Source organism: Zootoca vivipara, chromosome 16 (genome assembly GCF_963506605.1).
Source record: "Zootoca vivipara chromosome 16, rZooViv1.1, whole genome shotgun sequence".
Taxonomy (NCBI): domain Eukaryota; kingdom Metazoa; phylum Chordata; class Lepidosauria; order Squamata; family Lacertidae; genus Zootoca; species Zootoca vivipara.
The window spans coordinates 40,454,447-40,468,338 of NC_083291.1; the positions used below are offsets into that span (position 1 = coordinate 40,454,447).

The following is a 13,892-nucleotide window of genomic DNA, read 5'->3' on the forward strand; positions in this document are numbered from 1 at the left end:
GTCATTGTTTGCCAAGTGCGGTGTCAAAGCCAGATTTCCTCAAGTGGTGCAGAGGCTGTGAACATTACAATTTACTCTGGTCTGCTCCCATTGTGTGTGCATGAAAAAGGTTGTGTAAAAAAAGGTAGTGTAGAAAAGTTTGCATTAAAAAAGTTGTGTAACAAGAAAAATTGAGAGAGACACAAACACTTTCAGTTTCATTTCTCTCCAGTGAAAACCATTTCCTCCAAGCTACCCTTTGCCTCTGTTCTATTACTATCCCCTCATGGGAGGAGGGGCTCCCAATCCCCTGCTGTCAAGCTCAGAGTAACTGCTCTTTTAATCACCTAATACTGTCCAGAACTTTCCAAACTTTTAATGTTGGTGACACACTTTTTGGACCTGCATCGTTTTGTGACACAGTAATTCAGTTTTACTAGCAAACCGGAGGTTAAACTAACCCGTTTCCAGTCCCAGGAAGAGCACAGGGAGCATTCGTGTGACACACCTACACACTGCAGCCGACACACTAATGTGTCACAACACAGTTTGGAGAGTTCCGTTCTGCTTACTTTATCCAAAACCTGGGGAAAGGACTGTACAGTAGTTCAGTGGTAGAACATTAAAACCTATTGGGAAGTAAGAAGACGCAATTGGGATTCAATATGACCTTAACAGATTGGAGAACTAGACCCAAACTAACACAATGAATTTCAATGTAAGGTTCTGCACTTAGGTAGGAAGAATCAGCTGCACAAATATAAGATGGGGGACACCTGGCTTGCCAGTAGTACATGTGATCTTAGTAGACCACAAGCTTAATATGAGTCAACAGTGTTATGCAGCAGCAGGAAAATTGAATGCTATTCTAGGCTGCATCAACCAAAGTATAGTGTCTAGATCAAGGGAAGTAATAGTACCACTCAATTCTGCCATGGTCAGACCACACCTGGAATACTGTGTCCAGTTCCGGGCACCACAACTTAAGAATGATATTGTCAAGCTGGAACATGTGTAGAGGAGGGCAACCAGGATGATCAAGGTTGAACCAGGATGAACAAAGCATTATGAGCAATGGTTGAGGGAGTTGGGTATGTATACCTTGGAAAAGAGGAAGAGGAGATATGTGGTCATCTTCCAGAGATGGAACAAACTTGTTTTCTCCTGCTCTGGAGGGTAGGACTTGAACCAATGGCTTCAAGTTACAAGAAAGTAGATTCTGAATAAACATCAGGAAGAGCTTTCTGACTGTAAGAGCTGTTTGACATTGAAAGAGACTCCCACAAGAGCTGGTGAACTTTCCTTCACTGGCATTTTTAAAGCAGAGGTTGGGTGGCCACCTGTCATGAATGCTTTAGTTGAGACGCCTACATTGTAGGGGGTTGGACTAGATGACCCTTGAGGTCCCTTCCAACTCTACGGTTATATGATTCTATTAAATCAACAGGATTTTCCTTTGAGAAAACATAGTTAGGATTGGGCTATAAAGCCGGAATCCTAAACTTGGGGAAAGGACTGTTCAGCAATTCAGTGGCAGAGCACCCTTTTTTCGCACATAGAAAACCCCTGGTTCAATTTCCAGCATCTTCAGGTAGATCTGGGATTGTTCCCCATCTGAAAATCTGATGGACCAATGGTCTGACTGGTATATGGCAACTTCTGATGCTCCTAACATGCTTACTAGGAAGCAATTACGCAGTGAGACATCTGAATAAAGCATGTTTAGGATTCCACTATAACAGCCCAGTTTCACATGTTTACTCAGAAATACATCTGAGTTCAAATGGGGCTTTTGCCGAGAGTTGAGATTGCAGGCTAAGCGTGCGGTAGAAATGTCAATACATTTCAGATATTGGCCATAATTGAGGAATTATTTATGGATAACTACTTATGCACATATTCCACGCCCTGTCTTTTCACATTCTTGCTTTGGCCCCGCGCACCGCACTCACGACCGACGAGAGCCCAACCCCCAGCCCAGGAACACCCCAGCAAGGTAGGCTCGCCGTCACGTGTGCGGCACTTGCAGCCTATGAGGCCGCTCCGTCAACGTCACTTCCGCCCCGCCCCTCTTCTCCCGACATCACTTTCGAATAGGCAAACCCGGAAGGAGGAAGCGGCGCAGGAGGCGGAATAATCCGGGGTCCGAAACTGAGGTGCGGCTCTTCTCCGCCGCGCGGGGCGCCCCCCCCCCGTGGCCCCTTCCTCCGCCGCCCCGGGCTCGCTCCGCTGCTCAAGCGGCTCTTTGCCGCCTCCATCCGCCCTGGAGGGTAAATCCGGCCCCCCGAAAGTGGCCCGCCGAGGCGTCCGGTGGCCCCTGGAGCAGACGGCTCGCCTGCAGAGCCCCTCGCGGCGCCTGTCTCTCCTGTCCTGCCCCCGCCCCTCCCCCGTAGACTAGGCTGGCTGATCTCCCAGGAAGGACTTGAGGGCATCCAACAAGAACAAGCTTTGGGGACGAGGTGGAGATTTGAACCCAGGTCTACTGCATCCACGCCCACCACACTCACCAAACTTTCTAGGAAGCTGGGCTTGAAACATTCGAGCTTACTCTCTTTGAAGCTCAGGAATCCGATTTTCTCTCTCCCCCACCTCCCCACCCCGCTCTCCACCTCTTGGTTAGGCACTGAAGGGCTGCTTCTCTCTATGACAGAGATTTTGCCCTATTTCTAACTATGATAAGCCCATGCCTGGGCAGCAACATTTCCCCTGCAATAAACGGGTTGGTTTGATTAAATGCTGCTCCATTGCAAAATGAAAATAAAACAAATCTTTCCATATAGAATTCCATGATGTCAAGAAAGAAGTGTTCTTGCTTAGCCTTTCCCCTGGCATACTGATTTTCCGCGTGCAGGTATTCAGTATTGCTTGTATTGAAGCATTCAGTTGTATGTGCGTCCACCTACAATGTAAAGTGGTACAGCCCAGGTATAGGCAGCTTGTCCCATCAGTTCTTTTATCTCCAGTTGATGACCTGTAGCTCAATAGATTTCTTTATTTGCTTTTTTAAAGGTTTCAGCCTTGCCCATTCTCTCCACTCCCCAGAACCTGAATGAGTACAGCCCAAGGGGGCTGGAGTTGTGACATGGTACAACCAGGCGGATGCCCGGGTAATGACTGCGGCATGATGGGCGATGATTCCTCTCTGGGCAAAGCTGCCACCATTCACCTTCCAGCTGAGCTGGCAGGACACGAGGTTGTGCAACACTTTCTGGCTGAGAACAGAGATCTCAAAGGTGAGGACCTGGTGAAATGAGTTGGGCATGCAGCTCTGTGTAGAAAATAATCAATTGGATTGTTGAAATGTTCACTTTTTTAATTCCAACACTTAGTTTGAACTCAGTACATAATTTCTACTATGAGTGTTTCTGTGACTGGGTAGTGTCAAACTGGGTGGCTCAATAGAATTGTTTAAATCAGAATTCTGCAACTTCATGTCCTCCAGATGCTTTGGACCCGAACGCCCATCATTCTTAACCATTGGCCATGCTGGCAAGGGCTAGTGGGAGTTGTAATCCAACTTCTCAAGGGTACCATGTTTAGAAACACTAGTTTAGATTGATCAGATTCTATATCCTCTCTTTTTTTAAAACTTCAGTAGTGCCAGATAGATTTGTTAAGTAAAACTCTTGAAGTGGACTTAATGGGATTTGACTACTGGAATTGATGAGATGGGTTCAAACTGATATAGCTAAAGTTTGTTCAGCTTGTTTATGTCATTTCAGTACTGGCCAGTAACCAGAATTCTCTGGGCAGTTTCCCTATGCCTGTTAGAGTAAGGAGCTCTTGCTTTCCTGACTGAACTAGTCTTGTAAAACACACACACTTGCTTCCCTAACTCACTATAATAAAAGCCATAATCTGAACTAGACCAGCTAGGGAATTATTTGCTTTTAAGTCAGGGACAGTGAACCTGTGGTCCTCCAAATGTTTTTTGGACTGCAGCTGCCATAATCTCTGACCATTGATCATGCCGGCTGGGGCTGATGGGAGTTAAGAGTCCAACAACACTCAGAGAGGGCACATATTCCCCATCTCTTCTCTGAGTGGTTGCTGTTTTTCCATGCCAGAAAAGGACTTATTCATGCATTTTGTTTTAAGAGCCAGGTTTAATTTCATTAGAGACTAGCTGTCCCAGCCACGTGTTGCTGTGTCTCAGTCTGTTAAATGGACCTTCAGAGTTCCCGTGTGTGATGTCATCTTCCTTCCACGTGACAGCACCCATCATCCCAATGGCGCTATCTGCCCCCCTTGCAAACCCCTGCGGCCTGGCCGGTTCCCCCGCATTGATGTTTATTTTCTGTTAAAGGCCCATATTCAGTTGCTTGGAATGTTCTGTTGTGATGTCACTGCTAGTATGCAGCCAATGGCAGCAGGTGAGGTGTATGTTCCTTTGACGTCCGCTGGAGTGCGCTCTGATTCCCCCCCCCAAAATCATGTTTTTACCTGTGATAGGTGTCCCATCTATGTAATATAAGTGTATGCAAACACGCCCACATTTGTCTGGAACGTTGTGTCAAAATTTCAACCCAATCAAGCAGTTTGGGAGAAAAGTGGATGCCCACCAACATGGACCTTTTACATCTATCTATATATATATGCTTTTATATATATATATATGCTTTGCTCCTCCTTTGGCTTTTTATATTTTCCAAACCTGGGCTCTTGGTTTAGCTCTCCCAAGCAAACCACAAGCCGTCAACCAAATCTACAATTCTGTGATTCTATGTTTCTAACCATAGGGGAAACCTTGGCTTGGCTCACCTCAGCAGCAAAATGACTGGAGAGGAGCAAAGCAGTCATAGTCTGCCAGCCCTTGGTGTGGCTCAGCATTTCATGGGAACAAGGGCTTTTACAGAAAGGCACACCCTTCCTTATTCATCTTCAGTCCCTTAAGCAGATGGAATGTAATGATTCCTTTCCTCGTGGAGAAGCAGGCACATTGATCCTACAAACATCCCTTGTCTCTGTTATTCTGGTAGAAGCTATCCGACAAAGTAACCACATGCTGCGGGAGCGCTACGAGGAGTTCCTGCAGTTCCAGGCTTCCCACAAGGAGGAGAAGGAGTTCCTCATGCTCAAGTTCCAGGAAGCTCGACTTGTGGTTGAAAATCTGCACTTAGAACGCACAGGGCTGAAAAAGCAGTTGGAGCAGGCTGTCCAGGAACTGAAGCAACTGAAGGAACAACTGGTAAGAGGGAGGGCTGAAGTGTTGAGGTGGGGGCGGGCTCCCTTCAACTCCTCCATCCCATGCTTCTGTTTAAGTGCAGCTCCTCTGACAAAGAAGCTGTGTGCGTTGACATCATGGACAGAGGAGAATCAGGAAAAGCAGTGAAACAATTTCAGTCATTTCATGTGTATTAGATTTTTTGCTTTCCTGCTTACAGACAGCATCTCAGCCATTTCCCATAGAGAGAGAGACCTCTGGAGCACAAGAGGAGCCAGACACTGTAACCCTTACTCAAGGAGAAGCTGTACTTGCTCTGGTAAGGAGAAGCATGGTGTAGCTAGGTTGGTGGGTGTAAAATCTGAGCTTGTCCTGAAGAAATAATACAAGTCACAGCTATTAAAGCTACACACACACACACACACACACACACACACACACACACACACACACGTACGTGTTCTTATCTTGTAGATTGTGCTGAGAGGGTTGGACATTGGATCACAATGGTTGATGTGTTGTAAATTTTCAGTTATTATTATGCACTTGCCCTTTTCTAGGTCCCTGAGATGCCACAGCAGAAAATGGAGAGGCTGGAGGAGGATTTGAAGGAGCTCCAGGAAGCCAACCAGGTCTTGCAGAAAGACAAGCTGGCATTGCAGGCTGAGATCTGTGCACTGCAACAAGCAGTGAAGGGCACCTCACCCACAGAAAAGCCTGCAGTAAATATTAAGGTGAGAGTTAATGGGGGAAACAACAGAGCATGTGAAAGGGTCAAGGATAGGCAATGGGAGACAAAGCTCCCATTGAATAGGGGTGTAACTGTTATGAAGGAAGAACTTCCTGACAGTAAGAGCTGTTCGACAGTGGAATTTGCTGCCAAGGAGTGTGATGGAGTCTCCTTCTTTGGAGGTCTTTAAGCAGAGGCTTGACAGCCATATGTCTGGAATGCTTTGATGGTGTTTCCTGCTTGGCAGGGGGTTGGACTGGGTGGCCCTTGTGGTCTGTTCCAATTCTATGATGCGTGCAGTTTGCCTGCAAACCTTCCATTCTCACCTGCAACCCTGGCACCCCCTTCTTGGGGTCTTTCGACATTGAGAACTGAATGCACTCCAGAATTTGGGCCGTTGAGGCTTAACAAAGATAAATCGAAAATAAATTTTATAACAGTGCCACAGTCTGATCTGGATTGAGCTTCAGTTTGATTAGCTATTCGTGGGGTGAGAGAGAAGGAAGAATTGGCATTTTGGGTGATCATTTCTTGGCTTAACACTAACAGGAGTCTGGTGAAAAGTACAACTGATAAGGAAGGCAAAGATTTACAGGGAAGGGGGTGGCAATCAGTGCAGTTAGCAGGACACATTGCAACTCAGCTTGCTTAAATATGCCTTGTGTGAGTTACAATAAAGGAATCTGTTCTTGTCTCTCCCAGCCAAAACAAAAAATTCCTTCTCAGATACAGGCTATCATTCTTATAGCAAAATCTGGGGTTTGGTGTGTTCCATAACATATTGAATCTGGTAATGTTTAACTCATCTGGTTACCTTTCCAGGAGGATGGAGTTGCAAAAGAACAACCTGTGGAGTTGGAATCCTTGCAGGGCTCAGGGGCCAGGTAAGAGCCCCTTAGTGTGGAGAAACCAAGAGAACGGTCCTTGGGAAGCCAGACCATATGTGCTCCTATTTATTTTATGTTATCGGATTTATAATAACAGACTTATACACTGCCTTTTAGTCAAGTGGCCCGGGTAGTTACCAGAAAATATTTAAAATATTACAAAATAACTAATACCGAAAAATAAGCTAAGGGAGCACATTTGTAAAAACAGCATCATCTCATATGAACCTGAATAAAACAGATCAACAAACGTGTTTCTGGCACTAGGCTAAGACATCAAGATAATGCCTGCCAGGCAAGCCTTTCCAGGGATAGCGCCTCCAAAGCAAGCTGCCAGCCCAGGGTCTTTCCCCCAGTAAACAGCTGTAATGTCTTAGATGGTTGGGGGAACCTGGAGAGGGGCACCTGGTGATCTCATAGGATGCTCCTGTTTATATTCCTGGAGTTCATTTCAGGATGCTTCCAGGTTGCAGGTACACAGTGGCCATTACTGACTGTTGGATAAGAAAAAATGAAAGTGGCAAGCTCAGCTTTTTCAGTGGAACCTTGGTTGTCGAACGTAATCCATTCTGGAAGATCGTTCGACTTCCAAAATGTTCAACAACCGAGGCACAATTGCTGGTCAGCATATTCCTTTTAAAAAATAGAGAAACATGCCTCAGAAGCCATTCGACTTCCAAGGTGCATTCGAAAACGAAGCATTCACTTCTGGGTTGTCGGTGTTCAGGTTCCAAATTGTATTTAGCTTCTGAAGCATTCGGCAACCGAGGTTCTGCTATAGAATTAAGTCACTTAGGCAGTTCAGACTGAAACCCAGCATAGTTGTACTCTTGTACCAATAACCTGTTGCAGAGCTTTCCAAACTTTTTATGCTGGTGACACACTTTTTAGACATGCATCATTTTGTCACACAGTAATTCATTTTACTAGCAAACCAGAGGTTAAACTAACCCCTTTCCAGCCCCGGGAGGAGCGTGGGGAATGTTTGTGTGACACACACTGCAGCCAACAGTGATCACAGCCGAATGTGATCGCCAGCCTCAGTCTCATAAATCTCATTCTGCACAAAACTATAGAGTTACCAAAGCCAAGCTTGGCATATGACTAATGTCAAAGCCAAGACTTGATGAGCTGGTGTTCTGTGGCTAGAGACTGATTTGGGAGTGTTTGCAGCTGGCTGAGAGTTGATGCAAATTAGGTTGTGTGGGTCCCCCCCCCAAAAAAAAACCTCACAGTGCATCACCTTTCTTTACAGAAATAGTTCTGGGCAGGACCAGGCTGAAGAGCTATGCAAGAGGCTGAAGGAGGTAGAGGATGAGTAAGTTCATGATAAAATGCTTATACTTTCTCAGGTATGTCCAGCCAGGCAGGCAGAATTTTGGAAGACATTTGGGGAGTGAAACTTACAGATGTTGGCAGGTAGTGTGTTTTGAGGAGGGGAGAGCCCATAAAGGAGTTGTCCTTGAATCCAGCTGTTCCACTAAATGAGGCCAAGCACCAGCCATTTATGTGGCCTAGTCCCGGAAGCAGGTGGGAGGAGTAACTCAATATTGGTTAATCCCTGCCATTTGGGGAGAATGGGCAGAATCCATGTGGCCAGGAAACTGAGGATGGGATGGCAAAATGATCACGTCCGAGCCAGAAGCCACTACAAAGAAATGCACAGAAAACAAGTTATAAGCAGTTGCTGAGGTGGTAAACCTGCTGCATGTATGGATTTCATATAATGAAATGCTCATCCAGTTGTTTTTTAAACCTACCACCAGGAAGAGGACTTGGCTAGAATTTCACTTTGTGATACATGACTTTCTCTGTGCTGTTCATTTATGGAGGAATGTGCATTCTTGAGCCCCCCCCCCCTTATAGTGTGAGGTGGTGCAACCGAGACCCAGGATTATTACCTCAGTGAGGAAAAGAGCAGGGCTGCTGGAATCTCTGACCTTCCAGGGTTGTTGGATTACAGTTCCCCTCATCCCTGATCATTGGCTTTGCTGGTCGGAGCTGTTGGAATTCAGACAATACTTTGAGGGATAAAGGTTTTCCATCAGTGCTTCAGAGTGCGTGTGCATTAGCAGAATCATCAGGTCATGACAGAATCATACTTTCCCCCTCCTCCCCAACCTTGTGTAAGGACTGTCAGTGGAAGCGTGAAGGACAATAGCAATTTAAATCTTGAGGGTTGAAGAATGGCAGGTGAAAGGGTGGCAAATGTATAGTATTTGCAACACCCAAAGCAATGGAAAGTTTTGGAGTATGGAGTGTTGAGGTGGATGCTACTATCCCTCAGAATAATGAGCATTATTGGGTAAATCCTAGGATGAATGGCCTACCCACAAACAACCCCTCCCCACCCCAGTGTAGCTTTAGTAGATCATAACTAGTATATTTTGGACAGGACATTAAGGGTTTGGTACTGAGTGATGGAACCTGTAGTGGCTAGTACTGAATTAGAGTAGAGGACATGCTATCTTGTGAAGTTCAACAGCCACATGTTTTATCATTCCAACCCCCAGGAGTTCAGCCCTTCGTCAACAGCTGGCATCAGCCAGAGAGGAGCTTGTGCGTCTGGCAGCCTGGGAGCATGAGGCCCAGCAGCAGCTACAAACACTGAGCAAGCAGTTGGAGGTGAATTGTCACTCTAGTATGAAAATCTTGTTCCCACAAGCTTGAGAGGTTCCTGTCCGTCCCACTTCACAGGTACTGACTGACCTGTGACCTGTCTCCCACTCTCATTACAGCAGGCTGGGGAGGACAAGGCCTCAGTAAAGGCTCAGGTGACTTCCTTGTTGGGGGAATTGCAGGAGAGCCAAAGTCGCCTGGAAACCTGCACACAGGAAAAGAAAGAGCTGGAGGAGAGGTGAGTCACGCAGGAGACTTGTGTGGTCAGGCTGTGTGGTTGGCAAGTGGCTGGAGGGAGGCCCTTTTGCCTGCAGTGATGCAGACATTATGAAACAATGAGCTGGGCCTGCTCTGTGGGACAGGGAAATTGGCTCCACTGTCTTTCCCCTCCAAGCATACTGACCTCAAACTGGAAGAGATCATGTGATGTCCTTTGCGCGGCAGGCGTCTGGATGTGTCCTGTACCTGGCGGCCTGAATCTGGAACAGCCACATTTGCCTGATTAGCTTATGCCTCTGTGAAAAACACTAGGTGTTTTGAATACCAAAATCAAGACCCCATCTTAGAAAAATATAGGAGACAGCTTTGATCTATTAGAACTGGCAGCTGTAACGGAGGGCAAGGCTTTTTTCTTTTCTTCCAGTGGTTAGGTGTCAAACCAAAAAGCGAGCCTTCCACGTGCTTTCTCACGGTGTATGGGATCACAAAAATAATGACAAAAAATGTTGAAGAGCTGGGGATGCTTCTTTGATACTTTCACCTCTGTCACTTGCCTTGGTGAAGAGGTTGGCAGGTTGCTTCTTCAGGAATGCAAGCAGCCATGATGGAAAGGTCAGAGAGACCCCCACCCCCAGTTACATGCACATCCTCAACAGTGGCCCACTTCCCATGTGAAGCCACAGAAGAGGATGACAGCACCGAGTGTTACGATGAAGAAGATTCAAGGAGTTGCGTAGAAAACCTATTGAATCAAACAATGCTGGATCTAGTGCTGTCATGGTACATATTTTCTGGGGTGCAAAGGCAAGGGTAATTCTGTCTACCCAGGAAACCTTGGCTAGCAGGTAAAGAGCTAGATTTGTCTTTTCTGCTGTGCTACAGGGTCCGTGCAGCTGGCGAAAGACTCCAACATCTTGAAAAGGAGGCTGAAGCCCGCACCAAACAGCACAGTGTGCAAGTGGATCAGTTGCGCCTACAGGTGCAAAATCTAGAAAGTGCCTTGCGAGTGGAGCGGCAGAGCGCCACAGAGGAAAAGTGAGTGAGAGGGTGGGAGAGCCAAGAGCCTGGGGGATTTAGCCCTTTGGCAAGTACCTATAAACTGATCTATTCCCTCTCTCTATAGGAGAAAATTAGCTCAGCTGCAGGTGGCCTATCACCAACTCTTCCAGGAATATGACTCTCATATCAAAGCCAGTCTAGAAAATGAGAAGTGGAGCCAGGTGGGAGAAATGATTTGTAATGAAAACCTTAATTCTATAAAGGGTCCCTTTTCCACTTTGTCTTGGTAGTTCCAGAGAGGTAGATTGAGATGTCATGCTACATTTTCCCTCTAGCAACATGCAGCACCTGGTACTTTTTACAGCTGCCCCACTTCTTCCAACCCATCAGAGTTCTGGTTTTCTCATTTTTCTTGGCATTTGTAAAGCATTTGCTCCCCTTTCCTGTGTTGGGGTGGCTAATACATGGCCACAGACTATATCTAGTCCCTTAAAATATGGTTAATAATAATAATAATAATAATAATACTGTTCCCATGTGTCCCATGATGCCCAAAGTTGCTTTATGGCCCCCAGCCCCCCAGATCTGTACATTAAAAATAAAATACTATACTGATAATTCCTGTTTAAAGAAATTTGTGCCCAAAGTTGGCTTTTTAAAAGTCTTTAATTCTTTAAAAATACTGACAATTCCTATGCTCTGATGCCAAAAGTGCAATTGCTTTTTTAAACTTGAAAAAGAAAACAGATGGCAAGCCCCATGTCAAATGATCATTGCCTGTACTCTTATTAAATTTAGTAATAATGAGTGACAAAAATGGTTTTAAATGAGCGCTGTTTATTGAGGGGCCTTTTGGAAGGCTTACCTTCTTTTGTAACAACTTTACACTTCAGCCTTGACTCCTAGACGTGGTCATTGTGGTCCTGAAAAGCTTTAGCCACCCTTATTCTATAGTTTCAAAATGTTTGGAAGGGGCAGTATTTTATTTGATAAAATAGTAATAAGAATAATTTCCTAGTTGTATGGCTTGTGGCGGAGTGGGTTCTCCAGTTACAAAAAAAAGGTATGTGTGTATATATCGTGTTTATGTATCAGTCACACTAAGGTCAGAAAGAAACTTATTTCCAAAGTAACTGTAGTGGTCTGTTGTACTAAATATGAATGCATACCCTTTGTATACCTTTTTTAAGAGTAATCCCAACAAACTCTTAATAGACTTTAGCCATATTAAAAATTAAAACAGGGCAGTCTTCTTATTCTGATTTAATTTAGAACCGTTGGCATGCAGTCCCCAACAGAAAAGGTTGCCTACAGTGCTGTAGCATTATTGAACTCTGTCCCCTCCTCAGGGTTTGGATGTGCGGGCTGCTGAATTGTCTGAGCAATTACAGCAGGCTGAAGAGGCTCTGGTGGCCAAGCAGGAACTGATTGACAAGCTAAAGGAGGAGGCTGAACAGCACAAGGCTATCATGGAGACTGTGCCTGTGCTCAAGGCACAGGTGAGTAGGGAATTAAGTTTGCCATGGGGAAGTAGCCATGCTGGAAAAGGGATTGGTGTCTATGTTTGTGGCAACCTGGGGAATGTGAGTAGCGCAGTGTAAGAGGTAAAGTAGCTGTCACCCTACTCTTTTAATTCAGGCTGATATCTACAAGACTGACTTCTTGGCAGAACGTCACGCTCGTGAAAAACTACATGAACAGCGAGAAGCCCTGCTGGAGCAAGTTGCACAACTGCAGAGAGATTATGAGAAGCTGCAAGCAGAATCTGAAGGAGTCAGACGGTGAGTACAAGATAAAACACTGACACACCTAGAATGTAGCAGTTTGTCCACATCAGCTGTGGTGTTGGTATCTTGTGTTGAGTTTCTTTTAATTTTGGGCAAGGTATGAAAGCAGTCTGTAGCCAAAGGCAACAAACCTTATACATCTTTCACTTTTCCTGGGAAAGGGTTAGTATTACAAATAAACTGAATTGTGGTTCTCTCCCCCGAAACAGTTCTCTGATGGAAGAGATGAGGAATCGCCATTCAGAAATGCGCCCACCACCTCAGCCAGGTGTGTGTTTTAATGTTGCTTATCCTTAAAAAAAAAATCAGTTCACACACAAGCACATACTGCTTATATTATTTCTAATCAATTTGGCTTGTTTTAAGAATTCCTTTAAAAAAACCAAAAACTTTATTGCCTGCCTTTATTTATTGCTGGTTAACCATTCATGGCATCTTGAACCTGCTGTCATCTTTCCACAAGTGTGGCATATATTCCTCCTAAGCATCTAGTATTGTGCTTTTTAAATATACTCCAAGCATCCTGAAGAGATTTGTCCCTCTTGATTCCCTCTTCTGCTTTCTTGAAGGAACTTACAGCTATCAGAGCAAATGTGAAGTGTTGTCATCACTGCTAGCATGAGGGAGTAAATATACCGTTGCATGCAGATGAACTGTACTTTTCTTGTCCTTCCAGGTTTCCTGAGGGGTCCTGCCCCATTCCACCCCCAGCTTCTAACAGGAAGAAGACAAAGCCTTGCTGAAGAACCGATGGAGTTCTCTTGTCCCAAGTGCCAGTACAGGGCTCCAGACATGGACACTCTACAAATCCATGTCATGGACTGTATCCAGTGACACTGATTGAGGAAGGGAATGAGGCATCATTTTGTGGCCTTAAGCCAAACCAGCAGTACAGCTAAGAGTTTATCTTGGAGCAAAGATCATTGACTGTTTCCTCCCTGCCTGTATGTCATTAACTTTTTTCCTTCTATGAAAATGGTTAAGCCTGCTGCTGTCCTCCTTCAGAGCCTGGCTACCATAGCCATGGGGTTTTCACTGTTTTAGGTTTGTGTGAAATAATGTGTTTGATCTACTGTATGTCAAGAGGATTCAGCCACCCCTTTAATATAACAAACAATACATATCTCAATAGCTCTTCTAAGGGTGCTTCTCCAGGAAGACTGCTAGTTCTTGCTTCCTCTATGTGCCTCCCAAGATACAGGAAGAATCCTCCAAGCTACATATCCTAACTGTGCCTTACACATTTCCTCAGCCAAGCTGTGATGAGGTAAGCCCATGCAATAGAGAGAGAGAATAGGTTATTTCTTTTGTTTTCCAAGAGGTATGCCTGGTTGAAGCTGCTTATTGGGGTTAGTTACCAGTATTTCTACAGTATGAAGAGTCACTATATGACTCCTACTTTATCTAAAGTCAATTAAAGTTCAAGATCAGCAATGATTTTTCTACTTATACCAGGCATCTTCCCTCCTCTCTGTTAACTGTGTGTAAGTACTTCACCCTTCCAAATA

At 45.2% G+C, this 13,892-nt stretch overlaps 1 protein-coding gene across 5 annotated transcripts; it reads left to right on the forward strand.

Annotated features, from left to right (window-relative positions):
* The first annotated feature begins 2,071 nt into the window (after positions 1 to 2,071).
* Positions 2,072 to 13,835, forward strand: IKBKG (inhibitor of nuclear factor kappa B kinase regulatory subunit gamma). Of its 5 annotated transcripts, none has more exons than XM_035102864.2 (15): positions 2,072 to 2,135; positions 3,022 to 3,212; positions 4,959 to 5,167; positions 5,364 to 5,462; positions 5,704 to 5,877; positions 6,696 to 6,757; positions 8,016 to 8,078; positions 9,274 to 9,385; positions 9,499 to 9,617; positions 10,481 to 10,633; positions 10,722 to 10,818; positions 11,947 to 12,096; positions 12,236 to 12,378; positions 12,594 to 12,652; positions 13,061 to 13,835. In XM_035102864.2, exons 2-15 carry the CDS (start codon positions 3,029 to 3,031, stop codon positions 13,216 to 13,218), a joined length of 1,782 nt encoding a protein of 593 aa, XP_034958755.1. In that variant the 5' UTR covers positions 2,072 to 2,135; positions 3,022 to 3,028; the 3' UTR covers positions 13,219 to 13,835. The 5 variants fall into 5 exon arrangements, with proteins under 5 accessions (XP_034958755.1, XP_034958753.1, XP_034958754.1 ...); XM_035102862.2 differs by having other exon boundaries at positions 2,075 to 2,135; positions 2,989 to 3,212; XM_035102863.2 differs by having other exon boundaries at positions 2,082 to 2,249; positions 2,989 to 3,212.
* The last annotated feature ends 57 nt before the right edge of the window (positions 13,836 to 13,892 follow it).

What these genes read in the sequence shown, in the direction of transcription:
- IKBKG (XM_035102864.2), top strand. Translation starts at nt 3,029, where the DNA reads ATGAGTACAGCCCAAGGGGGCTGGAGTTGTGACATGGTACAACCAGGC. An exon ending in GAGAAGCTGTACTTGCTCTG is followed by an intron (nt 5,463 to 5,703) that starts GTAAGGAGAAGC and finishes GCCCTTTTCTAG; the next exon opens with GTCCCTGAGATGCCACAGCA. An exon ending in CACTGAGCAAGCAGTTGGAG is followed by an intron (nt 9,386 to 9,498) that starts GTGAATTGTCAC and finishes CTCTCATTACAG; the next exon opens with CAGGCTGGGGAGGACAAGGC.